At 39.7% G+C, this 27918-nt stretch overlaps 2 protein-coding genes across 5 annotated transcripts in view; one reads left to right on the top strand and one right to left on the bottom strand.

Moving 5' to 3' along the window:
• Nucleotides 1-15063, top strand: part of gulp1a (GULP PTB domain containing engulfment adaptor 1a) — a 59670-nt gene extending 44607 nt beyond the window's left edge. For 3 of the 4 annotated variants that reach the window (XM_023981381.2, XM_023981382.2, XM_023981380.2), the window contains exons 3-11: nt 4098-4159; nt 5779-5850; nt 7308-7406; nt 7518-7655; nt 7899-8015; nt 8200-8286; nt 10169-10310; nt 10552-10646; nt 14546-15063. In XM_023981381.2, coding sequence (XP_023837149.1) covers nt 4098-4159; nt 5779-5850; nt 7308-7406; nt 7518-7655; nt 7899-8015; nt 8200-8286; nt 10169-10310; nt 10552-10646; nt 14546-14617 — 884 coding nt within the window. In that variant the 3' untranslated portion in view covers nt 14618-15063. Of the gene's footprint in view, nt 1-4097; nt 4160-5778; nt 5851-7307; nt 7407-7517; nt 7656-7898; nt 8016-8199; nt 8287-8433; nt 8662-10168; nt 10311-10551; nt 10647-14545 lie in introns of all 4 variants that reach the window. The other variant, XM_070437657.1, reaches the window with a different exon arrangement.
• A 1946-nt stretch (nt 15064-17009) lies between these two features.
• LOC111959650 (collagen alpha-2(V) chain) overlaps nt 17010-27918 on the bottom strand; it is a 64535-nt gene continuing 53626 nt past the window's right edge. Inside the window, exons 25-53 of the mRNA XM_023981379.2 lie at nt 27831-27884; nt 27442-27540; nt 27284-27337; nt 27125-27178; nt 26891-26944; nt 26680-26733; nt 26490-26534; nt 26281-26379; nt 26071-26178; nt 25750-25803; nt 25274-25327; nt 25134-25187; nt 24966-25019; nt 24399-24506; nt 24250-24303; nt 24053-24106; nt 23689-23850; nt 23226-23333; nt 22997-23104; nt 22031-22084; nt 21633-21740; nt 21330-21383; nt 20917-21024; nt 20628-20681; nt 20434-20541; nt 19964-20264; nt 19534-19715; nt 18867-19109; nt 17010-17867 (exon numbers count right to left, since the gene is read on the bottom strand). Coding sequence (XP_023837147.1) covers nt 17721-17867; nt 18867-19109; nt 19534-19715; nt 19964-20264; nt 20434-20541; nt 20628-20681; nt 20917-21024; nt 21330-21383; nt 21633-21740; nt 22031-22084; nt 22997-23104; nt 23226-23333; nt 23689-23850; nt 24053-24106; nt 24250-24303; nt 24399-24506; nt 24966-25019; nt 25134-25187; nt 25274-25327; nt 25750-25803; nt 26071-26178; nt 26281-26379; nt 26490-26534; nt 26680-26733; nt 26891-26944; nt 27125-27178; nt 27284-27337; nt 27442-27540; nt 27831-27884 — 2790 coding nt within the window. The 3' untranslated portion in view covers nt 17010-17720. The remainder of the gene's footprint in view (nt 17868-18866; nt 19110-19533; nt 19716-19963; nt 20265-20433; nt 20542-20627; nt 20682-20916; nt 21025-21329; nt 21384-21632; nt 21741-22030; nt 22085-22996; nt 23105-23225; nt 23334-23688; nt 23851-24052; nt 24107-24249; nt 24304-24398; nt 24507-24965; nt 25020-25133; nt 25188-25273; nt 25328-25749; nt 25804-26070; nt 26179-26280; nt 26380-26489; nt 26535-26679; nt 26734-26890; nt 26945-27124; nt 27179-27283; nt 27338-27441; nt 27541-27830; nt 27885-27918) is intronic.

The raw sequence follows: 27918 nt of genomic DNA, 5'->3' as shown, positions 1-27918 counted from the left end.
ATTTGAGCGGGTCTGCAGTGCCAAATGGGCAGGGGTTGTACTATTTGGAAATTACAGTGGTGTCATTGTGACAGGCAAGCTCAATAAAGCACATCTAAAATATTTGAAAGAAAACMGATACTATTTTAATCCAGCTCTGTATTACTGTATCATATCTTTACTTGTGTGGTGCTGTATAGGCAGTCAAGCTAGCTATATGAATATGCTCAGTTAGTTTTTTTTGTAGGAATGAAGCATTGAGATGCATCATCCCCTGTAGTCTCCATCAGGCACCTTTTTTGAAATGACATGTAAACTTAAAGCTGTCACTGATTCAGACTGTTTAGGACACACACGCCACATGAAACGGACCTTCAGACTCTCAGACGCATCCTCTCATGCCCACAGCGCTTTATTTCCCCCGTCAACTTGTTTCCCCCCGGTGCCAATCCATTTTTTGAGCGATTGTACAGTCCGCCTTTTGCAGCTTTATATCAAGTGGGCACGAGAGGTGGGGACGCCTCTATTAATCAAGACTGGGTGCTGACGCATAGAAAAAGTGTCTGGGCTCCCTGCCTTCTSTGCTGCAGTGACTTCTGGACCTGCCCCAATTCATCATAGTTAGAACTTGGGGGGGGGGGTCGGTTCGATTATAAAATAATTATCACAGTTTTCGATTTCGGTTTCTATTTGAAAAATAATTACAACATTAAATGCATTATGAAATAAATACATAAAAAATATTTGAGCTTTTAAAAACCTGTCTGGGATAAGGGGCAGTATTTTCACGTCCGGATGAAAAGCGTGCCCAAAGTAAACTGCCTGCTACTCGGGCTCAGAATCTAGGATATGCATATTATTAGATTTGGATAGAAAACACTCTGAAGTTTTTAAAACTGTTTGAATGATGTMTGTGAGTATAACAGAACTTATTTGGCAGGCGAAACCCCGAGGACAAACGATCCAGGAAATAAAACATTTGAGGTCACTCTCTTTTCAATGGGTTGTCATTGAGAATCTAGAATTCAAAGGCAATTGCTTGCAGTTCTTATCGCTTCCACTGGATGTCAACAGTCTTTAGAAAATGGTTGATGTTTTTCCTTTGTGAAATGAAGAAGTAGCCCTGTACAGAACGAGGGTCGAGGGAAGTGTATTGTTTGATGGAGCGGGCGACCTGAAAAGCATGCTCCACAATGTTTTCCTCCGGTATTGAACGCAGTTTATCCCGTCTTAAATTTTATCGATTATTTACGTAAAAAAATACCTAAAGTTGTATTAGGAAAGTTGTTTGAAATGTTTGGACAAAGATTACAGGTAATTTATGAGATATTTTGTAGTCATGTTACGCGATTTGGAACCAGTGTTTTTCTGGATCAAACGCGCCAAATAAATGGACATTTTGGATATATAATGACGGAATTAATCGAACAAAAGGATAATTTATGATGTTTATGGGACATATTGGAGTGCCAACAAAAGAAGATCTTCAAAGGTAAGGCATGAATTATCTTTATTTCTGAGTTTCGTGTCACACCTGGCGGGTTGAATTATGATTGTCTGTCTTTCTTTGTTTGATGGGGTGCTATCCTCAGATAATAGTATGGTTTGCTTTCGCCGTGAAGCCTTTTTGAAATCTGACACAGCGGCTGGATTAACAAGAAGTGTATCTTTAATCCTATGTATAACACTTGTTTCTTTCATCAATGTTTATGATGAGTATTTCTGTAATTTGATTTGGCTCTCTGCAATTTCAACGGATGTTACTTGAGACAATGCATTACTGAACATAACGCGTCAATTTAAACTGAGGTTTTTGGACATAAAGAGGGACTTTATTGAACAAAACAAACATTTACTGTGTAACATGGAGTCCTGGGAGTGCCACCAGATGAAGATCATCAAATGTTAGTGATTCATTTAATCGCTATTTCTGACTTTTGTGAGCCCTCTCCTGGCTGGAAAATGTCTGTATGGTTTTGTGGCTAGGCGCTTTCCTAACATAATCGCATGGTGTGCTTTCGCCATAAAGCCTTTTTGAAATCGGACAATGTGGCTGGATTAACAAGARGTTAAGCTTTCATTTGGTGTATTGCACTTGTGAATGTAGGAAAGTTAAATATTTATAATATTTTCTTTTGAATTTCGCGCTCGGCCAATTYACAGGATGTTGTCGAAACGTTCCGCTAGCGGAATCCCTAGCCATAAAAGGTCCCAAAATAGTGAACATTCAATTGACAAAACATTGAAAACATTCCAGTGKCTCTGTCAGGTCCACATTGGGGAAACATCAATAGAAAAAGAGGAAGTTACTATAAAATAATAAAATATTTCAGTTGTGTATATTACTTAGTTTTTATTTGACGACTTTATTATTTTAAATATTTTTTGGTCATCTCATCTCTGCTCAGGCAGTAACAGCTTGTCAGGAGACAACCATCTAACGTTATCTCTGTGCTCCTAATACCATCTTTGGGTCATCCTACGTAGCTAGTATGCTGCAGAGCTGTCTTACAAAATAATTTGACTAGTTCTTCAAAGTACAKAAGGCATACTTTGAAGACTGCTTATTACCAACTACCAATCGGGTAGAGCAACTTCACAGACTGTCTCCATAACTTTCATTGTTGTGTTGTGTACATTCCTCTCACATGTGGTCTGTGTGTAGGCTATCAGTCTCTGTCCAATCAGGGAAGAACAGGCACAATGGATTATGGTCATTCTAGTTAATTGCCACGTTTCTGTGCTGAACTAGCTTGAATATTTCCCTAATGAAAACTACAACTCCCTTCAGCCCACCGACCTACATACCTCTTGTCTTAATTTATCTTGTGAAATATTTTATTTCTCTCTAGAGAAACGGCGCATTGAGCTCACATAAGAACAAACTAAATGGAATTCAAGTAATTAAACCGACTTTGGTCAATTAGTTGTTTGATAACCAAAAATCCCCAGAAACGTTGGTTAATCGCTCAGCACTACCCTGAGGCACTACCAGGAGATTGATCTCACTCATTCACTCTTTGATGATATGTAGTATGGTGGTTATGGATAGAGCTAGTGCTGTGTCACTGCTTAGCAGATGGGTCAGCTGTGTTGGTCAGAGATGTTGTGGCTATGGTATAGGTACTTTCATTCACATCATTGGCTTGTTGGGAAAGGTTCTATCTAAATGACCAGGCCTCCACAGGTTTAATGCTGTTCAAGGACACTTGCAGGTATAATTGTTTTGCGCTTCATTCAGACATACAGCCCCTCCAGAAAGTATTCACACCCCTTACAGCCTGAATTTGGATTAAATTGAGATTTGTTTTCACTGGCCTACACACAATACCCCATAATGTCAAAGTGGAATTATGTTTATTATGACAAATTAATAATTAAATTAAAAGCTGAAATGTCTTGAGTCAATAAGAATTCAACACCTTTGTTATGGCAAGCCTAAATAAGTTCAGGAGTATACATTTGCTTAACAAATCACATAATAAGTTGCAAGGATTCACTCTATGTGCAATAATGGTGTTTAACATAATTTTGAATGACTACCTCATCACTGTACCCCACATATACAATTATTTGTAAGGCCCCCAGTTGAGCAGTGAATTTCAAACACAGATTCAACCACACAGACCAGGGAGGTTGTCCATTGCCTCACAAACAAGGGCACCTATTGGTAGGTCAGACATAAAAAAACAGACATTGGGTATCCCTTTGAGCATGGTGAAGTTATTAATTACACTTTGGATGGTGTATCAATACACCCAGTCACTACAAAGATACAGATGTACTTCCTAACTCAGTTCCTGGAGAGATTTAGATTTTGGAGCTTCAGAGGCTGAACCTCAGTTATGAATAATCGTCTTAAATAATTGTATTATTCGACTGCCTTTACAATGTAATTCCCATAACTTTAAGTTGGCCGTAGCTGTTTCCAAGGATGGTGAAAGTTACATTTCTTTATTTTTAGATTTGTCTTAGATTCTCTTGATTCGTTCTTTATATATATGTATATTCAAAAAAAAAAGAACTTTGATTTATATCAGTTTAAAAGATAAATGACTTTAAACACATTTGTTGTATTTTTAAGTGACACGAGACCCAACTATGATATCTCTTTTCAGATAAATCCTGGATGCACACTCCAGAAGCTCTGGCAAAGCATTACATACCCTACAATGCCAAGGTACGTATCATGACCTCCCTTTCCAAAGCAATCAAGATCAAGTTCCCTCACAGGTTTTTGGAAGTTAGATGAAAAATACTTTTTACCTTTCACTGATTCAGATTGATGTTCAGCATACCACCATGCATACCTATTTACAGGTCTCACACCTAACCAAGGCTTTGAAAAAGTCATGTTTACTTGGGAATAGTTCTCTGATTGTTTTCTGTTATACAAAGTTTTTGACTTTGTCAAAAAATAAAACCCTTTCAATGAAGCTATTGAGTTTTTCCCTAGCTCTGAACAAGGTGTCTGCTTCACACTACAGTCAAAGAGTAAAAACACACACAGGCAGCCTAGAAAAACTTCCTGACTGACTGCAAAGTAAACACAACAGTAGATTTTGACTGGAAACCCACAGACCGTTACAAAACAACTGATWTGTTTAGTCTTCTCTGTCTTTGTTATGCTGCACACATCTTAAAGGTAAACTCCCGGGAAGAGAGTCTCCCATCTAAAGGTGTTTTCTGCTCTACTTCACCCAAAGACTCCCCTCATATTGGAGGCAGAGCGCCTGTCGGTGAACATCCAGCAGCTCCCGAAATGTCTTATTGAAGTGAACCGAAAAAAGGCTAAAGTAGAAAGTCCAAACTGACACATCTGCTGCCGCTCAAGACTGGAACAGCAGAGAGGAGAGCAAACCTTACGTCAGGCAGTGGATGGGAGTGAGGTGCAGCAGGGAACAGTACCTGTGCCAATAACCTTCCCAAGATGATGGATCACCCCAGGCTGGGCTTAGACAGTGGAACAGCCTCTACAGTCCAGCAGAACAGAATGCATAGGTCAGGAACATCCCATGTAGCGTATCTGTCATTTGCTGCATCCACTTGCTGAACCCGGCTGCGCTCATATGTGTCCTTGAGTGCGGACAGCATTTGTCACGGCGGTGCAAATGCTGACACCATTTGAATACAGGCCCATCCGTCTTTCCGCTCTATTGATAGGAGGGTGAAGTGTCGTTTTTGGCACCGTTTGCCCAGATTTTTGGCATTGTTTGCCCATTGTGTACCCACTGTGTGTTCTGTAGTGGAATTAAATCATGAAGGAAGTAAGTGGATACAGTGTCAGAGACCAGTATACAGTATGGGCTGAACCACTGATGTCCATGGTTTGAATTTTTWAACAATTGTTGCATCTTATTATGTTGATGAATGAAGAATCTTAGAAAASCTTAAATTGCTGTATTATTTGATATTACTCCCCTTGTCATGTTGAAACAACCTGGTACCATTACATTGGGAAACACTAACGGGGAGAGTACAGAGTCTCCTTACTAAACCAGGCAAGCCATATTGAGAACAACTGTTTCTATGGACAGATGGAGTTTAGGTCTGAAGGTCCTTGGCTCCATCTGTTGGATAGCAGCAGTAGTGCTGCCCTTTTTTGGGGGGGAGGGGCGAGATTCCTGCAAACCCCTCCTATAATCTGAAGCCTTTTTTTTCTCTTTTATACAGATATATAGAGACACTGTAAGGCATTCATATATACTTTAACAGTCTTATAGTGCATTGTGACTTAGTTCTGTATAGCTGTATGCCTAAAGTAAAGTGACACTTTATTATTTTCCCTTTTTATTCTAGTTTCTTGGAAACACAGAAGTTGATCAACCGAAAGGCACAGAGATTGTTAAAGATGCAGTTAGAAAGTTAAAGGTAAGTTAGCAATACACTTTTTTCCCCTTGGAAACCTGAATTAAAGCTGTATTACATCACTTTTTCATCTAGGGGTCATGGTGAGTATATAGACGGTCCCCGAAATTGGACCTCATTGGACAGAAAAGTGCACTCCAGTGCGGGCCTCTCTATGCCCACCAGCAACAGCTTAGAAGTTTAGGTCAGTTTTGATTTCCACATGTTGATACCCTAAAACTCAGGATTTTGCGGTTAACTGTAATCAGATCAATTTAACCATACTGTACATTCTAGCCAGAMTCAGATAAATGTAACCATACTGCACATTCTAGCCATAATTCAAGGTATACTAATAGCAACTATCTTCCAAGTTATACCTTCATTTTGAGGTCTGAGGATGTGAGAAGGACCATGTAGCATGTTGTAGCCAGGAATTTACTATAGCATGAATCATAATTACTTAATAGTCTACTAAAAAAGACCACTACTTATAGCTAACCTCATTTTCRTAATCTTTAGAAATATAGTTTCCCCCAGCTAGAGTTCAGCCAGCTTTGCTGCCACCAATCTCCTTTGCTCTGCCTCGTTCTGCTCTCAGCATGTCAGCTAATCTGGTGTTTTCTTCTGTAATCATTTCAATTGTCAAACCATTCAAGGGGAAACGTATTTTCATACCCATCCACCCTTCTGTTACTTCGAGGTATTGAACACTTTGCTGTCAGGCTGTTCAGTGAATGGGTCATGATAGTTGAGTCATCATTGGCCATATCTTTGACCATTGGTCAATGCCAGACCCAATCGGTACAGCACACTCCAATTCACCCTGCCCCATCTCTCTTTTGATTCTTTCCTTTCTTTCTTTGTGTGCTTCTCCCTTTATTTTCTGAACCTTACCTTAACACCACTGCCAATGGATCTCAAGTGTGGAGTTCAGGTCAGACCAAGGTAAGATCATTSAATACAGTCTTATTTTGGGGATTCTGCCTCTTGGTATGTTGAACTCCACACTTGAAAGACTGTGATTATAGTATTTGTTTTCTTTTTTTTTCGCTCTCTCTCTGTTGTCTCCATATGTAAATGAAAGTGCTTTTGTCATATGGCCATAATCAGTCTAACTTGATTATAGGGTTTTCTGGACAGGTGAAACCATTTTATAGCATGAATGATCAGTCAGATTCATGTACTCAGAAAATGAGTGTGAAAAAAAGCTCTGATTGCACAATTTACATTCGTCCTAATTCAAATGAGTATTGCACTGTGTTGGAAGAATGCCATTTTCTAATTTACTTTGGATATCCTTTTTCGGTAAATGGGGCTGGTTATCATTATTTTATGATATCATGTTGATATCATGACTTTCACCACTTTCAATAAAAGACTACACTTCAGAATGAGCTAGGGCAAGTTGGAGTACCATGACCATCAGACTGTAGCTTTGATAAGTGAATTMTAATGTTTCTACTCTCCCCTCTCTGCAGTTTCAAAGGCATATCAAGAAGTCAGAGGGACAGAAGACCCCGAAAGTGGAATTGCAAATATCCATTTATGGAGTAAAGATCTTAGATCCCAAGACAAAAGTATGTCCACATGACATGGATACTTTTAATAAGTGCTCCAAGTTTTTTTAATGCATATTATGGAAGCATTCGAGTGAAGGCCGAAGCATTTGTGTTTCTTTTTATTTTCAGGATGTCCAATATAACTGCCAATTGCATAGGATATCCTTCTGTGCAGATGACAAGACGGATAAAAGGATATTCACCTTCATCTGTAAAGACTCAGAGTCAAACAAACACCTCTGCTACGTGTTTGACAGTGAGAAATGTGTAAGAAATACAAAACTTTGAGAGTTAACAACTTGAGTTCATGTTCTATCTGTATAGATCCGGCTATATGTGACAATCACTAGTCAATTATAAAGATAATGACCTACAATTAAGAATTGTTTCTGGTGAATAATCGATGCAAATGTATAATTATGTTCAGAACAATTGTTCCTATGCAGTTCGAAATACCATTTTATAAGAAGTTTTGTACAAAAACTCATGGATGATGCTGTTGTCTTTCAGGCAGAGGAGATAACACTCACTATTGGCCAGGCGTTCGACTTGGCCTACAAGAAGTTCCTCGAGTCTGGTGGAAAAGATGTGGAGACACGGAAACAGATAGGAACCTTACAGAAAAGAGTACGATTCAACTGTTGGACAAGTGTGGGAGATGGGAGATGGGAGAGACTGTTCCTTCTTATGGGATAGGGATTGGATATACACTACACCCCCATTCAATAGTATTGATGATAACAGATTATATCTGTATTGAAGGTAGGCAGCTAAAGATCAATTCCAAAACAAGCATCCTTCTTTTTCATAGATTCAAGAACTGGAAACTGAAAATTCTGAGCTAAAGAAGCAGCTTTCGGATCTGGAGGAGCAGTTGATGATTGCTCCTGTACCACCAGTAAGAACTGCATGGACATCCTTTCCAGTCTCTAGACTTCCCTAAGTAACCCATAATACCCCAAATAAGATGTTTGTCATGTTCTGTGTGAACTAACTAGCCACTTTCAGTCTTCCACTAAATCTTCTGCATGCAATCTCTTCACAGCTGCTGCACATAAACTCTACTAATGAGGCCTACATGCTCTCAAGGCCCTCCTCGCTCTTCTGGTGTCATAATCTGACGTCCTTCTCGTGTCTTGAGATCTCCTCGGTCACACTCACCCCTATGAGCTCGCCAGAGTCCAACCTCTCGGCAGGGCTACTAACCCCTCCTCCGGCTAAATCCGCTCTCCTTCCAAAGACTGCCGACGGATGCAGCATCCCCCGACCTCGCGTACTGTACAACTACCTTTCTCCTCTTGCCTTTTATTTCATTCTTAATACATTTTTAGTTTTCTTGATTTTATTTCTTTATTTTCTTATTAACAATAGTTCATTTTAACTCGTATACACTGAGTGTACAAAACATTAGGAACAATTGCTCTTTTCATGAAGTAGACTGACCAGGTGAATCCAGGTGAAATCTATAATCCCTTTTTGATATCATTTGTTAAATCCACTTCAATTAGTCTAGATGAAGGGGAAGAGACAGGTTAAAGAAGGATTTTTAAGTCTTGAGACAATAATGAGACATGGATTGTGTATGTGTGCCATTCAGAGGGTGAATGGGCAAGACAAAATATTTAAGTGCCTTTGAACGGAGTATGGTAGTAGGTGCCAGGCACACCAGTTTGAGTGTGTCAAGAACTGCAACGCTGCTGGGCTTTACACGCGCAACAGTTTCCCGTGTGTATCAAGAATGGTCCACCATCCAAAAGACATCCAGMCAACTTGACAAAACTRTGGGAAGCATTGGTCAACATGGGCCAGCATCCCTGTGGAATACTTTCAACACCTTGTAGGGTCCATGCCCCAATCAATTGAGGCTATTCTGAGGGCAAAAGGGGGTGCAACTCAATATTAGGAAGGTGTTCCTAATGTTTTTTATGCTCAGTGTATATTGTAGAGTAGACAATGCAGGTACATAAAGTATGCTCATTAATATTTCATCAACTTCTAAGTCTTATCTCAATAAGTTAGATTTTAAGTCAGACTGTAGTTCTAATATATCTTCATAACTCTGACTTCAGAATATACAATGAGCTTCAAAACTATTGGGACAGTCACACATTGTTGTTTTGGCTCTGTACTCCAATACTTTTGATTTGAAATGAGACAATGACTAGAGTGTCAGCTTTAATTTGAAGGTATTTTCATCCATATTGGGTGAACCATTTAGAAATTACAGGACTTTTTGTACATAGTCCTTTGTACATCAAAAGTATTGGTACAAATTCACTTATATGTATTAAAGTAATAAAAAGTTAAGTATTTGGTCCTATATTCATAGCGCACAATGACTACATCAAACTACAGTTGTTGGATGCATTTGCTGTTTGTTTTGGTTGTGTTTCAGATTATTTTGTGCCCAATAGAAATGAATGATAAATAATGTATTGTGTCATTTTGGAGTCACTTTTATTGTAAATAAGAATAGAATATGTTTCTAAACACTTGTACATTCATGTGGATGCTACCATGATTACGGATAATCCTGAATAAATCGTGAATAATGATGAGTGAGAAAGTTACTGACGCACAAATATTATACCCCCCCCAAAAAATATAAACTACCCGAATATTACAATGGTGAGAGGTTAGAGTATAGTGCTGGAGTACAGAGCCAGAACAACAAAACATTTGTCATTGTTCCCACTACTTTTGGAGCTCACTGTAGCTCAGAATAATGCTCATTTCATAAGGGACTAATTGGAATGAACCAATTCCCTCTACACTCACAGGCTGGCAGCATCTCCTTGAAACCCCAGACATCCACAGATGTTTTTGACATGGTTCCCTTCTCTGCTGTCACACCCCTGGTGCCAATACCCGCAAGCAACGGCACACCCCCTCCACCCCCTACAACATCTCCTTCAGACATGAGTGAGTACACTTCTCTGGTTACTTTACAGTTTCAGGATGACAGTGAGATTAAAATTAGAATTCAACCACACACAGAATAGGGGATAAAACACAGGTCGTGGTCGTTAGGGAGAAAGTGTTTTGGTTACACTATGAGAACATAAACAATGCCTACATAATAAATATGTGTTACCAATGAAAGCCCATTTAAACACTACTACGTTGTGGCATCTCCAACAGTATCTTCCTATCTCCCTTACAGGTAAAGACCTTTTTGGTGCAGCACCTTTCGATCCGTTCACCTGTGGGCAAGCCGACTTCCCCCCGGACATCCAGTCCAAGCTGGACGAGATACAGGTGACTGCATGTCTGTGAATGATCTTAAGCTATTATAAAGGTTTGGAGAGTAGACCTCCGTCCTAGTAGCGGGGCCCCTACCCTCTCAAGTTGATATAGTAGGAGAAAAAACCCTTAAAAGATTTGGTTGAGTGCTAGAGAGCTCATATTTGTTTACGCCCATTCAGCATCCCTCTTAAGCCATAGACCCACCAATTTCTTTAAGAATTGACATGTACAGTTGAAGTCAGAAGTTTACATGCACTTAGGTTGGAGTCATTAAAACTCGTTTTTCAACCACTCCACAAATGTCTTGTTAACAAACTATAGTTTTGGCAAGTCGGTTAGGACATCTACTTTGTGCATGACACAAGTAATTTTTCCAACAATTGTTTACAGACAAATTATTTCACTTATAATTCACTGTATCACATTTGTAGTGGGTCAGAAGTTTACATACAAGATGACTGTGCCTTTAAACAGCTTGGACAATTCCAGAAAATGATCTCATGGCTTTAGAAGCTTCTGATAGGCTAATTGACATAATTTGAGTCAATTGGAGGGTTACCTGTGGATGTATTTCAAGGCCTACCTTCAAACTCAGTGCCTCTTTGCTTGACATCATGGGAAAATCAAAAGAAATCAGCCAAGACCTCAGAAAAAAATTGTAGACCCCCACAAGTCTGGTTCATCCTTGGGAGCAATTTACAAACACCTGAATGTACCACGTTCATCTGTACAAACAATAGTATGCAAGTATAAATGGGACCATGAAGCCGTCATACCGCTCAGGAAGGAGACGTCTTCTGTCTCCTAGAGATGAACGTACTTTGGTTTGAAAAGTGCAAATCAATCCCAGAACAACATCAAAGGACCTTGTGAAGATGCTGGAGGAAACAGGTACAAAAGTATCTATATCCACAGTAAAACGAGTCCTATATCGACATAACCTGAAAGGCCGCTTAGCAAGGAAGAAGCCACTGCTCCAAAACCGCCATAAAAAAGCCAGACTACGGTTTGCAACTACACATGGGGACAAAGATCGTACTTTTTGGAGGGAGGGACTGGTGCACTTGTAACAGTATAACTTTAAACCGTCCCCTCGCCCCGACACGGGCGCGAACCAGGGACCCTCTGAGCACATCAACAACAGTCACCCATGAAGCGTCGTTACCCATCGCTCCACAAAAGCCGCGGCCCTTGCAGAGCAAGGGGCAACACTACTTCTAGGTTTCAGAGCAAGTGACGTAACTGATTGAAACGCTATTAGCGCGTACCCGCTAACTAGCTAGCCATTTCACATCCGTTACACACTTCACAAAATAGATGGCATCATGAGGGAGGAAAAGTATATGGATATATTGAAGCAATATCTCAAGATATCAGTCAGGAAGTTAAAGCTGGGTCCTCCAAATGRACAATGACTCTAAGCATACTTCCAAAGTTGTGGCAAAATGGCTTAAGGACAACAAAGTCAAGGTATTGGAGTGGCCATCACAAAGCTCTGACCTCAATCCTATAGAAAATGTGTGGGCAGAACTGAAAAAGYGTGTGAGGGCAAGGAGGCTTACAAACCTGACTCAGTTACACCAGCTCTGTCAGGAGGAATGGGCCAAAATTCACCCAACTTATTGTGAGAAGCTTGTTGGAAGGCTACCCGAAACTTTTGACCCAAGTTAAACATTTTAAATGCAACCAACTTGCTACCAAATACTAATTGAGTGTATGTAAACTTCTGACCCACTGGGAATGTGATGAAAGAAATAAAAGCTGAAATAAATAATTCTCTCTCCTATTATTCTGACATTTCACATTCTTAAAATAAATTGGTGATCCTAACTGACCTAAGACAGGGAATTTTTACTAGGATTAAATGTCAGGTATTGTGAAAAACTGAGTTTAAATGTATTTTTCTAAGGTGTATGTAAACTTCCGACTTCAACTGTAAATGCATGGCCAACCCTCAGCATGGTCAACTCCTCCATTATCTCAGCCAATCTCCCTATAAAGCTCTTTCTCCTTGGCTAAACTAGGCTCATGATTGATCTTTTTTATTCATATTTACAGATCCCATACAAGTTTGTAATTAAGGCACATGAAAGTTAACTTTTTCAAGTAGGCATTTCTGCAACAGCAACAAAACGTCGCTACTGTGAAGTAGGTACTAGCGTCATCTGCCCCCGTCGGGCAGGCATGTTACATTTATCATTTTAATCTAATCCTCATTCACTTCTCTATATTCCTTATGGGATATACTCTAAGTATTTTGTAACATCAGCCATGGGATTTTAGGGCTTGAGTGGAATATCATTCTATATTTTAGCTATTTCAAAGCAATTGTTACAAATTATTAGTTGTCACTGATTGATTACAGATTTTTTTTTTTATTTAAAAAATAAATTGTTGTCACGTCATCGACGCAAAACAACAACTGTTAGTAGTTGTGTTAAGGATGCGTGAGTAATAATATTATATTATGTTCCATTTTATTGAATAGGCATGTTGGGCTTTTTTTAACACATTCTGTTGCACCACATGAATAGGTACTTTTGTTAATAACTGTCATTATCATAGTTGGAGCATATCTTATCTGTAATTACAAATACAATGTCAGTTTGAACCGCAATGCTCCCTGTCTTTTACATAAATGCCCATGCTGACTGACTGAAGCGTGGGGGTTGTTTTTATATTTCAAACTCTTTGTTTTAATTACAATTGCACTTTGGGAACCTAGCATCCAGATGCAAATTGCTATCTGCAAACCTTTACAATAACCTTTCTGCATGATTATGGGATACTACTGTAGTTCCAGTAGGAGGCAATGGTTTGCTAGCATGCTGCTAAGCATCTCTTTCTTCTCCTTCCTGCCTTTTWCTGTCTTAACTATTGGTTTCCATATATTTTTCCCCCTTTTGCTGCAGCGTCAGAGATGGTTTGTACCTTTACACTATTTTGACCCATAAGAGCCCTTCTTGTGGCTGCCGGTACTGTGACTGTGACCTTGTCATCGTGAATGAATGTGCATGTGTTCAGTTTGACTCTGTTGTATACTCTGCATACAGTCCGTCCGTAAAGTACACCCAGCAGGCTTTTTGAAACGTCACCCTTTCATAATGCTGTACACATCTGTTGTATGGAGTTGAAGTTACATTTGCCTGTAAACAATGTGATTAAAAGCATTAACCTTGTTTTAACTTGTATCAAGATGATGCATATGAGTTAAAAGCGGTTGGCTATGGAAGTTTTACTTTTCTCAGTCAGTCTCTTTTATTTGATCTTTCGTGTCAACAACAAAATATGAATAAATAACAAATCTGATCTAATACTGTGTTGGGTGTACTTGGCTGCAACTAGTATTCTTTGTCCATCGTTTTGCAACTGAAAATGTGTGGCAAATGTGAAATTGCTTGTCAATCCGCTTCATCATATTTGTATTACTTGTTGTCTCTGGAACATTCTAGGGTAACATAGGGTCAGATTTATTCAAAGCCCTGTAGTTCTTATTTTCTACATCCATAGGTCAGACAGATTCTTGTGTACTTTGCGGTTTATATATGATGTTTCTACATTTATTTAGAGGGATTTGGACCAAAGCTTCCTCAGAACTTGTCATTTCTCGGACTGCTTCTGAAAAGGACTTGGGCATTCTAGATTTCATATCCCCTAACCATTATTTTGTAGACTTGGATGCATGCTATTTTGGATCAAACAAGACTAAAAACTTGGGGCCAGTATGACTCTAATGTACAGTGTCTTGGTTACAGCTCCCCAAGACTCTGCATTGTCTCTCAAGTTTGCTGACTTTGAGAAACTTTGTTATTGATTATATTGACTACCTCYGTTTGTTATCTTTCCTCCTTTAGAGCAAGTTGACATGGGATAGATTCTTTCTAACAGCCATTCTCCCCCTTGTTTTACAGGAGGGGTTCAAAATGGGACTAACCCTAGAGGGCACTGTCTTTYCTCCTGACCCACTAGACAGTCGCTGCTGATGCCAAGTAGACATGTTGCTTTTACATACTGTTAAATCATTTGTATTAAAAGTGCCAAAATTGGGTCTAAAATTCAAGATGCCAATGTTCTTCTCATCTTGAGGTTTATATGTATTTGCATTTGAATTTGGTTTTAGAATAATCAAAGGTATATTCAAATCTGATATAGAAAGCACTATTTTTGTAAGAACTCACATGGGAAGGAGTAGTTTTGAGACCTCTTGCTTGTACAGGCAATGATGGGTGTAAATAGTATGTCCAATGGTACACTCTGTGGCCGAATTTTCTTATGTGTAGAATCCGTTTTATTGAATATACACCACTTAGAACGACGCTGTTACCACATTCTTATTTGTCTGTCAGACATGACTTGCTTATCATCAAGTCACAAGACACGTAAATGTAGTCAGTCTTGTATTAACACTCATATACCAAACTCTCAGCTTGCCCTTCATTTGACATGTCTTCTATGTTCTTTTTACTCATATGTATCTTTAGTTAACTGAAATTCATTTATTCTGATAGTTTTGTCCGGACATCGGATTTAATAGTTTTATTGTCTTGTTAAACATTTAGGTATGTATTGCCGTTTATTTACTTTCTTATGATATATATCAGTATCCTCTTGCACCAGAAAGCACTTTTGAAAACCTCTGTCCATATACAGTACTATATACTTGTTATTTTACTTTGTATGCAATATGACTTTGCTGTTACAGTTATTAAAGAAAACATTACGGCATCAATTATCAACACTCAATCATTTTTTTTATTATACAATGAATAAACATAATTTGTTTTTGTAATTTTAAAATGTTATGCATTTAAAAATGTATATATTTGATGTGTGAAAGTCTGCGGGATTAAGTGTGTTGGGTAACACTTTACATTCAATTTGTTACATAGTAATTTTGTAATGGTATTACTAAAGTGCTATGTAACAACATATTACAATGTTACTAGTGTAATTACAGCATTACTACAGAGGTATAAATAAAGGTAAAATAAAAAGTATAAGAAAAGTGCAAATTAATGTAAAGTGTTAACATGTTGGGCATTCTGAATCTGTACTGGGGGTGTTCAAGCATGGATCTCTACTGATGGATAGGCATCAAGAAGAAACGAGTTTGTTTTCTTGCTAGGTGGCATCACACTGACAGTAAGTAAGACCGTTTTTGAGTCGCTTGTATACATACTTATAAGACTTGATGAGCATATCAATTTAGGACATTCTTTCCTTCACTCTTATTAATTATGTATAAAGTATATCATACAGTATTATGCCAGATTGATTTGGAGCTTCTGTACCCCATCAAGTACCAAGAGCTTGGGGTGAAGAGAATTGTTGAAGCATGAAAGACAAAGGATAGTTTCGCTTTTTGAACACTTCCATTGGTCCTAACTTGTAAGCTTTGCCCTTTTGTGTGCTTACTGAAAAAATGAATTATATAGGTATAAACTGTTATAGTTGTAAGCATCAAAGGTGAGCTGCGGAAGATATTGTTCCAGCTTCCAGCAACATTCAATACTAAAGAATGACTTATAAACAAATAAACTTTGAAATGAAAACAAGCAGAACAAAATAATTTCAATATTTATTTCAGTGGATGGAACTGACTTGATTCCAGGATATCTTATTGATCTGCCTCGGAGATGGACCTATCAGCCACCAGAATATTTACAGTTTTGAAATATTTAATAAATACTATCATTATGGTAAGTTACCTCAAACAAAGAAATCAGAAAGTTGATGAAGGGGGAAAAAAACGCAACTAAAAAGGGACATGAAGCAACAAGACAATGGACATAATACATTTATAATTACAAAGCTAAATATATGTTCAATCCACATGTAATCTGCCTTCAGCAATATTTAATTTATCTCTGTGCAAACAAATTACTTAGTAAATGCAGTCAGGGACAGCTTTACCTAAAAAGTAGGACCGTAGCTAATTAATGTGACAAGAAAAGAGTTTTGGGGATGGACAAGCTTTTTGTTTAATTTGTTGCACAGCAAAAATACATGAAGCAAATAGGCTTTCAAGGTCACCTTATTGAATGTCTCAAAGCTGCTATAAAATAAAACTAAGAGAAAATGACTTAAAGGGCAACATGCAGAAAAAACATTACGCACTTGTAGTGTTAAAATTATCATGAATTTAAAATATAACACACTCAAAGTTTTAAAATGACCACAAATTAAATTCTTCTTTCACAATCACCACACTTTTCAGGAGACACCGATTCCACCTCTCCATCTTTATTTTTAGCCGCAAACCCTATCATGTACCGTAGCTGGGAGAGGAGCACATGATCACCACTTACAGACAGCACCAAACCTGTGGCATCCCAGTTTGTGTCGACGAGGTAGCTAACACTGAGGAATCGACAGTCTGGTTCGATCTTTAATTTTGTATTCAATGGAGTCAGTACAGAGTTGATAACTTGGATACAGACATCAGTTGTATTAAACTGTCTTTCAGTTCTGGAAAGAAAAAACAACAATGTATGCCAATGAAAGCATTTAGCTGAATTAATTTCCTCAATAGCACCATAAACATTCATTTGACATTGAAAACACTTCATACATTTTTTAAAAACGAATTATGTAAAACAAAAGGTTAGGAAATCTAAGAGGTGGAATATACCATTGTAGTTATATTCTTGCAGAATGAAGCTCTCATCTTACGAACAGCAGTTAATGACTACATTTTTGGTAAAGCATTCATATTTGTCAAGGACTTTTGGCAGCTTTTTATCTTCGTTCCATAAAACCTAATATTGTATCAATGCACTGGATCTTTGTACCTTGGCATGAACTAAATGTAATTGCAGATGAAACATGCTCATACTGTATTTCTCAAGTGCAAGCAAAGTTTCTAAATGTTGCTTGCTTACTCTTTATTTCTCCCAAACATTCATCTAACGTACACGGGGCGAAAACATATCGACTACGATGGGTAATGGTTGGAAAGGCACAATAAATATCTTGCTACGGGGCGAGAATAGTCCAGCAGTACTTGTATGTACAAGGCTGATCGTGTCAGCTGTCAGTTCAAGAGTCTCTGGATTCTCTTCAATGCATCCCTGTTGTTGTTGGCTTTTATAGGAAGCAAACCGGCCCAATATCGATACCAAACTCCTGATTCGAACCACCGATGTCCACAGGGGCCATATCCATGATGGGTAGTCTGGCTGTTTTCTGTGTCCTGTACTCAAACACTGTCTTGCCCCATTTACCATTGGATTGCTTTAAAGAGAAAGAAATTACAAAGGTTCAATTAAGATCTCAGGAAGTCACTGTTTCCAGTGAGGACCCACCCTTACCAAACAAATATTAACAAATCATGTGAAAAAACTTGGTTTTCAGACTACCACAGATGTGTGAAGTTTCACATGTATGTTTTTTCCGTCATGTGGAAACTCCCCCGCATATGAATAATTTTTTAGACTACGCTATGGATGCAAGGACTGACCATCCATCAAATTAAAATGATAGTTTTACCATGTTTTTAGGCTATACAGTGGTTGTTTAAAGTTTACTTTTACCAAATCATTCCCCTAGCCCAACAGTGGAAACATTGCTACTGCAATATGTTAACACCATCTTTTCACATGTGAGGAGAATAACATTATTTCAACCCTACATGTGAATCTGTAATTCCACATGTTAAAGTACGATTTTTAGATGTGGATTTTTCTTACATGTGAAACTGCAAAAAAAAAGTACTTTCACATGTGGAATTGCAAGTTCACATGTGAAAAACAATCACGTGGAAGATTTTCACATGTGAAAGTGTGATTTGCACATGTTTTTTAAAATGTGAAACAGCAAATGTTTTTCGTGTGATTTTTACGTGAAGTTTTTTCATGTGAAAATGCAGTTACACATGAGAAAGTGAGATTTTCACGTGAATGTTTTTCACATGTACTACTGCATATCCTATTTTCACATGTGAAACCGCAAATTTCACATGTAAAACTGCAATTCACGTGTGAGGTGAAAGCATGTTATTCTCTTCACATATGAACAGGTTGTGTTAGCATGTGAACTCTAATTTTAATAAATGTGAAAATATGGTTTCACATGTGAAATTTAAGCTCAACATGTGAAAACAGCTATTTCACATGTGGAAATACAATTTCACATGTGAAACTGCAAATTTGACATGTTTTTTTGTAGGTAAAGATTGAAATGTTTCAGGAACCAAACTTAAACTGCCACAAAACATCTATAGAAAATACTCACTCCACAACTGTCCTCCACCACGGTGTATCTGAAGCGGTTGTTTCCCTCTGCCTTGAGCTCCAGGTCATTCGACCCCTTGAGGATGACTGCTTTCTTTAGGTTCCCAGTCGCCTCATCCTTGTAGCCCACTGTGTTCTTGCAGTGGTAGGTGATGGTCTGAGAAGCCTCTTTGGAGAGCAGACGGATGAATGTCATCTGAACGGTGACCGAGTTGGCAGGTTGATCTTTGTTACCATAGGTGAACTGCAAAAACACAAAAAGAGAAAACAAAACAGCGGCAAATGATGAACTCACTTTTCAGATAAATTTCAATATGATGTTATCAGCAGTTATCGGTCAGGTCGTAGTTATGTACATGTGTCACATTTACATAGCAAATATTATCTGTGATTGTCAAATGTGTGTCTATTACTAGATTTAGTCTTCAGACTTGCTTTACAAAGAAAGTATTTTTCCTCAGCAATACCGCACTACCATATCAAATACTTTTATCCCATAATTTTGGTGGAATGCATGGAAGCAGAATTCCCACAGACTTCCGAAATTAAACCACTGAAGGGGAACATTTTGAATACCCAGTGATCCAACAGGTCCCAGAGCAGTTTCCTTTCTAATTAGAACGCTAATCACAGTAATAAATTATTATTGTGGTGAAAAATTGTCTTACTTGTGTTCCTCTATTGATATCAGCTCCAAACCACACAGGCTTCTTCCTTGAGGTGTTCCACCATACTTTCTTGGGTATGCTGGCGGGGTTGGCCGAGATGCAGGTCTCTCCAGTCTCCATATTACAATGTACTTTGATAGCATCCTCTGAGCTTCCTTGGTTTGGATCAACCCAGTATTCACCTGGAATAGAGAAAGAGAGTATTGTCCCACAATTGTCCCATCTGCCCTGGTCTATTGACTTCTTTTACTAAAGATATGTTTCTAATGTGATTTAGGCATCCTTAGGGGTAGAGGTTTTGCCAAAATACACACCATCCCACATCACATGAAGCAATGGCTGCATGATAAGACATGGTCTGAATACTGAAAAACTACCAAAAAAAACACCTCATTGATGTACTTCCCGCCTCATGGAAACAACAACTCACCGCTTTTCTTCAGTGGGTAGCATTGCTTCAAGTCCTCACAGGTCCTGGCCGGGTGCTTCCTGCTGCCGTCGGGACTTTTCATGCTGTCGATCTGGCTGCTGAGGGCCTTCAGAGTGGCCTGAACACCTGGATCCAGCTGCTGAGTGGCATTGCTGTTGGGCAGAGCCTCATCCTCATTGAACTCTGGAAGAGGGGGTCCAGCATCATAGTCATGCATGCCGCCAAATAGGTCATCCATGGCAGCTGTGGGTGGTCCGGGAGGCCCTGGAGGACCATTGGGACCAGGCTCTCCGGGAGGTCCCTGCAAACCAAAGAGTTATGGTAAATAGAGAGTAATTACAAGGTGTGAACAAATTAAGTGTTTTGACATTATGTGCCAAATGTTAATGATGTTTGCGCTGACTTCCCAGGAAATGTCCATATCAGTTGTCCATGTGGGTGAAACGGTTTTGAAGTGGAAATTTACATGCCTCAGGTCCGATTTCGCCACTAATTCCACGGGTTCCAGGAGGTCCCATTGGTCCAGGTTGTCCGATGTACCCTTCTTTTCCTGGGGGTCCAACTGGTCCAGGGGGTCCCTATTATATCATACCATGATAAAGATCCATTATAATGAAATAAATACAACATGGACCATCATTTAACAGTCTGATATGATACCTACTCTTTGACCGCTTGGTCCGATGATTCCTGATGCTCCCTGCTCTCCTGTTGTACCCTAAAAATAAAGGAGTAAATTATGAATACTGAGATTGATATCAACTTTAAAGGGTACACATACACTCATTGTTAAAAACATTAAGGACACCAGCTCTTTCCATGACATAGACTGACCAGGTGAGTCCAGGTGAAAGCTATTGTGCAACTCGATATTAGGAAGGTGTCCTTAATGTTTTGTACACTCAGTGTATATAAGTTATACTCAATTAAAGATAAGTATTGATTTGACATACAGGTGGTCCAGGTAGACCCTGCAAACCGGTGAAACCTCTGTGTCCTTTCTGTCCTCTCTCTCCATGGACTCCGAGGTCACCCTTATCACCCCTTGGTCCTTGTGGTCCCTGTTGTTTAGAACAACACCATGCAATCACATTTTATGGGATGCCCAATGAAAAACGAGAAAGCTCATTTCTGTTTGTGGTTACGTGTCACCATACAAATATGCAATGGGCAGTTCTCACATGAGTCAAGCCTAATGCTTTAGTAGTCAAAACCACAGCGTGCTGTGTTTTCATTTCTGTGACTGCTCATTTCTATTTGGACATTGAATATGTTTGACCATAAAAAAACATTTATTGGTGGTTTAGGCATTAAAGTAAAATGAAATGATAACCATTGATCATGTATATGTGTATGATGGTCTTACCGTTAACCCTCTCTTTCCTGCTGAACCAGGTGGACCGTTTGGTCCTCTGGAACCCTGTATATGAATAGGATACCAACATGAGTTAACTAGATATATATATTATTTTATGTTTATTTAACCTTTATTTAACGAGGCAAGTCAGTTAAGAACAAATTCTTATTTACAATGACAGCCTTATGCCTGTATATAAGGAACATGTACACATTGTCAGGACCCTTTTCTTTTTCCATCTTATCTAATCTTGGGATTCTCATGTATTGACAAGGAAATTCCTTACATAAATGAAAAGGGCATATTACGTACAGCGTCTCCTCTCTTTCCAGAACCACCAGTGGCACCGACTGGACCTGGAGTTCCTGGTTGTCCTGGGGTCCCAACCAGACCCTCTGGACCATGGTCCCCTCGATCTCCCTGTTGAAATCATCGAAATCAGAACCTTTAAATGAACATTACTAAAAAAGGCTGACATATATACACACACACACGAAACCATTCCCTCAGCCATCACATGCGGAAACGGTCAGAAAAGTTGGGGGAATGGGGCACAGTTAGTGTGACGTCGCTCTTCTTCAGCTCCAGCAGTTTGTAGCGTCTGATGTATATGCTACAGAAGGTTGTAAGACAATTGTCTTGCTGTTTCAACACGGTTGGTCAAGCACCATAAACAATACGAGACATTCTGGACACATTGTTGCACTTACCCTTTGACCAATGACTCCACCTTTGCCTGGCGGCCCATCAGATCCAGCAGGACCCTGGAGGAAAACAACGTATTGTGAATAAATACTGTAACCTGTATGAAATATGTGAGGAATAATCAAAGAGGGGCTATGCGTTCTATGGAAAATAATGAACAACGTGGAAGGTGTGATCCATGGCGCGCTGGCGGACTGGAACAACCTTCCACGGAGTTGCATTGTTTTGATTATCCCTTTTATACCATGGCTATAATTTAACATGTTTGCCACTAGAAATATGTTCATTTGCATTTAGAAATGTGAACATCCACTAAAGTAGCTAGCAAATTTACTATATATTTCTACAGTAGTTGCCTTGGTAACCAAACAAACAGACTTGCTAGTTTAGCTAACCAAACCATCAGTCCTTGCATGCTATTATGAAAATCGAATTCAACAATGCCAATAATGTTTTAAATTTGACTTTTGCTTTCAAAAGTAGCTCAAATAGAAAATGTAAGAATGAACTATAGCCATTGAATTCTACCGTGCTGATATACCGTGCGTTATAGAGAATTATAAACTGGGTGGTTCTAGCCCTGAACGCTGATTGGCAGACAGCTATGGTATATCAGACTGTATACCACGCGTATGACAAAACATTTATTTTTACTGCTCTAATTACGTTGGTAACCAGTTTATAAAAGCAATAACGCACCTCAGGCGTTTGTGGTATATGGCCTCGGGGGTTTGTGGTATACTCCGCGTTGTGTCGTGCGAAAGAACAGCCCTTAGCCGTGGTATATTGGCCATATACCACACCCCCTTGTGCCTTATTGCTTAAATAATGCACGCTCTAGAATTCCCTTTTAGCCAAACAGAAAAGAGTATTCGACAATGCCATGGTATAAACTCTCTTACTGCTAGCAACAAGAGGACAAATAGTGAAGTGAAAAGTTTTGGCGAAAAAAAACGTAAGGGGAAACTTACATCGGGACCAGGATCACCACGAGGTCCGTTKGCACCAGGAGAACCGATTGGGCCAGTGGGGCCTTTGTCTCCCCCAGGTCCTGCAGTCCCCTGTTTTCCTGGAGGACCCTACAAACACCACAGGGACAATGGAATCATGAGGAGCACTGTGTAACATGCAATGTGGAAGCAGCTCAGATTGCGGACACATTAGTGGGATTCAAAAAAATGTGTAGAAATCAGAACATACTGCTGGTCCTGGAAGTCCCAGCATTCCACGCTCTCCCCTCTGACCAGGAAGACCCACAATGCCTCTCTGTCCTGTTGTTCCGGCTGGACCTGGAGGTCCATCAGGACCCTGTGGAAACAAATCCAGTTGATATTGTCTAGATATTGCTATGTAACAGGGTTATGTTCAATCCAATTCAACAAGACTCAAACTCCAAATTCAGTTCAGTTCATGAATTGGATGATTCCTGATATTTTTGTTGAGTTTTGTTTTTCTTATTTCAATTCATATCCTGACTTAATGGATAAACTATTATACAGCAATGTGTTTCTGTACAAACAGTTCCTGAGCTGTACTTTTATGTTCTAACCCGGCATGAACACATCCGATCCAACTTATCAAGGACTTGGTGATGTGCAGCCCTTGGGATTCTCCCAGGAACGGAATGAGAAACATTGTTATTCAGCAAAACGTAATAGTTTACCGTGGGTCCATCTTCCCCAGAGTCTCCTTTGTCTCCTGAGCCCCCGGCTGGTCCTGGGGGGCCTCTTTCTCCTTGTCTTCCAGGGGATCCATTCTCTCCACGAAGGCCAGGAGGACCCTCTTTCCCAGGGGAACCAAGGGGTCCGGCCTCTCCAACTGGACCCTGTTACAAAGAGAATGTTGTTTTGTTACTGTTGTTGTTATTCTTTATCTCTGAGAGTAATATGAAGTGTGTAAGTAATGGGTGATCAGTGGTTATAATTTTTGTATTCAATAGCGAGTGGCATATTGAAATGATAGCTGGTGGCTACTTCCAAATTGATACATTAACCAATAGAACCAATAGTGGTTTGATGATTACTTACAGTTGAGCCTGGTGGTCCAACCCTGCCTGCAGATCCAGGGAAACCAGTGGGGCCCTAAGAGTGAAAATATGAGAAGATCCACATGGTTACTATTCATTACATGGTTATATACTATCTGTACCACATGTGTCAATACCTGGGCACAATCCTGTCACAGTCCCAAGAGGCTTTGGTCATAATTCATAACATGAACTTACAGGTGCACCCTGGGTTCCTCTTCCACCCTTCAGTCCAGCCACACCGACAATACCCTACGGAGAGATGAAGATTGCTGAATGAGATAGTTCCTCCTGTTTAGTCTGTTGTCTGATAATGTAGCACAAGATAATGTAGCTTGTTAACTCACAGGAGGTCCATGGGATCCAGCCAAGCCCTGAGGCCCTGGAGAACCAGCATCACCCTTCTGACCAGGCTCTCCAGGCTCCCCCTTGACTCCTGGTTGACCATCGGGTCCCTGTATAAGAACAATAACACAACAAGCATGAGAGCTGGAAACAGCCCAAATTCACTACTTTTCTTACTAGAAAGCACAAAAGGGGGTCTAAGAATATGAGATTATGAAAAGCATTATAGAAATTGTACAAATTATTATTATAGTTATTACAACATGATACACTGATATGATATGCAGTACAGATGTAGGATCTTAATTTGAGCCACTTTTCTACAGCAGGAAAATAATTCTGCAGCAAGAGGAAATGTGAATAATTATGTGTATTATAATTCATGGACATTTCTGTAGGGGTTGATACAATTTTCACAAGGGAAAATGTATCGCAGGAAGGTTCTCCTGCAACAGGGTGCTCAAATTAATATCCTACATCTGTATGACATGAATTGTTATGATCACTATGACTCAAAGAAAATCTGTTTGTCGTCTCATAGGCATGGGTTACAGAAAATAATGACTTACGGGTGGTCCACCAAACCCAACAGGACCAATAGGACCAGGTTCACCACGGGGTCCCTGGTGGAACAGAATATAAATCTAGCATTACAATGCCATAATACCTGATATGATCATTTCAAGGTAAATGTGTCATTGTATACTTTAATACTCAATGTCCAGTTGTCCACTCACAGGCATAGCTCTTGATCCATGAGGCCCGGGAGGACCTTTAGGTCCAGCTTCTCCCTGCAATTACAACAAGTTTTAGTTCTACCGTAACAACAAAAGATGAACTAACTAATAATTTTAGCTTTGGCAAACTATGTCTTTACTTTTTCACCGCTAGGTCCATTGGGTCCGGGTGGGCCGAGAGGACCAGGAAGACCCTGAGGTGAGAAAACATATTTTTAGGGGAAATACATTCATACAATTTTTGACTTGAACAGACAATTGTTTCTCTGACAGAATATGCAGCAACATGTTTCCAAGCTGACTCTTACTGTAACACTCCCCTGTAAAATAACTCATCCATTATAAAAAAGTGTCTTTTTTWAATTATTTTTTACAACCCTTAAGGTCAGAACTTTTCCTGTTCTGACACAATCACTGCATGCCAGCAGTGCTTGCCAACTGTATGAATAAGCTTGGTGAGAACCTGGGGCAAGCAATTTTCAAATGAGACAAATCTGCTTTCTGTCTTCACATGATCAAGACACAAAACTATTTGTCTTAGGCCAAAATTAGAAATGACAAAATGTGTGTTAGTGTTACATTGAAGTGAAAGAAGTCACGTGTAAATTTGACTCACTCTTGCGCCATCATTTCCAGGTGTACCTTCTGATCCCTTCTCTCCACCAGACCCCTAAATGATGGAGAATGTCACATGTGAAAATCCGACAGTTAATATTATTTATTGTGTTATCATATATATACACAATTGTTTACTTCAGTCCCCATTAGCTACTTGTTATTTCAACAATAGCTACTTCTTGGGCTCCACACAAAAGAAACGGTAGAAAACAATCTTATAAATACAGCAGACGGAAACAAAGACACTGAGATAAATATACATAATCTCCCATGGATATGATAGGATGAGAAACTGATGATGTAGTGTGTGAATACTTACTCTGTCACCTTTAGGCCCAGGAGAACCAGAGATCCCTCTCTCGCCAGGCATCCCCTGAAGACCAGGAGGGCCTAGGTCACCAAGACTACCAGTGGGACCAGGACTACCCTTTGGAGAGAAAAAAGCAATGGGTTCATATTCCTATCCAATACACATAACCCTCCATAGTGGCTCCATATTACTATATCTCTATACATGGACAACAAATACCTTTGGTCCATCGGGTCCTGGTGCTCCGGGGATTCCCTTGGCTCCAGCCAAACCGTGAGGTCCGAGTTCTCCTCTCTCCCCTGGGATTCCACGCTCTCCCTGTTAGACACAAAATGTCTGTCAGTCATGCTGTGTCTACTGCAATACTACATTGTATATATGTGCAATATATTCCATATATATTGATATTAGTAAAATGATCAATGTACCCTTGGTCCAATCTGGCCAACAGCACCTCCTTCTCCAGGGATACCCTAAACAAGAGAAAGAAATTCATACTCCATCGTCATGATGTCACAAATGAGTATTGCATCCCAAGAAATAGAGGATCTACAGTATTTATCTCATTAGATATAAACTTCAGCTAATTCAAACAGTGCAAGTGTTCATGAAACTCACCAGATCACCTGGTTTTCCTGACTCTCCAGGAGGGCCTGGGGGTCCAGGTAATCCCTAATACACAAAAGCATATACACTTTAGATGACGACAACAGTGCCCAGTTGATTCAATCATCCCTTATGAGTTACAATCTTTGTTGCCACTTTCAGTGAGCAACTGCTGCTAGTGAACATCATCCATGCATCTATGACAAAATCCAGAATGACCTACCTGGAAACCATTCACTCCAGGTGGTCCTTGTTCTCCTCTTTCACCTGCAACGCCCTTCAGACAAAGAGAGAATCAACATTTGTTGAACATGAAGAGTATGTTATGAGAGAGTATACTTTACAAATCAGATGTGCAGTGGCGTTACATAATATTGACTGATAGGAAAATGCTGTACCAAAATGTCAGTACGAGATATGAGTCATAACGACAATCAGAGACAAACAGTTGACTTACCGGAGGGCCAGCAGGACCGGCAGGGCCAACTTCCCCATCTTTCCCAGGGGGACCCTAGAAAGGAAGTCATCATTAGTAAACGTCCTCATGAACACAATTTTCCCCATAAACATGTATGAGGGCAGAGGTAATTTAGTGCTCATTGACATCCGTACTCACTCTTTGTCCTGCCACTCCCAGAGATCCTTGTTCGCCTGTCTTCCCTGGGTCTCCCTATGATTTGAAAAGACAAGAAGTCATTCAAGTAATCATGAGGAGAAAGGAAAAGTTTGAAAGCAAGACATCTTGAGAAGGTTAGAACTTCTAAAGTTCCTTACGTTAAAGCCCTTTGGTCCAGGTGTTCCCATGGTTCCTGCAGGACCTCTGGTTCCAATCGACCCTGCTGGTCCTGGGCGGCCATCTTCTCCTGCTGGACCCTTCAGACAGAGGGCACGAAAACAACTCTTACCTCTGGCCTTTCATTCAGTGCTATGACTACTGATACCAATGGTCAAACTCGAAAGTAGGTATTCTCCGATCATTGATCACCTGACAAATAGCCTGTTCGTCTAAACCTTGTTTGTGTATCACTGAAAGCATTAATTTAAGAACACTAGTTGGAGAGGTGGCAATCACTGAGTGCATTACCTTTTTCTCTACAGTTGTTATTTTTTGTTCAGCTCTGACCTAAATTGGATGTGTGTAGACACTCTTTTGTCAACCTTACCAGTGGTCCTGGTTTGCCCTCTGCTCCCTGGACTCCTGGAGTGCCAGTCAGACCCTGCAAAACAGACAAAATGATGAGCTTCAGAAAC

The sequence above is a fragment of the Salvelinus sp. IW2-2015 genome, linkage group LG36, assembly GCF_002910315.2.
Source record: "Salvelinus sp. IW2-2015 linkage group LG36, ASM291031v2, whole genome shotgun sequence".
NCBI lineage: Eukaryota > Metazoa > Chordata > Actinopteri > Salmoniformes > Salmonidae > Salvelinus > Salvelinus sp. IW2-2015.
This window is presented reverse-complemented; position numbering and strand designations above follow the sequence as displayed.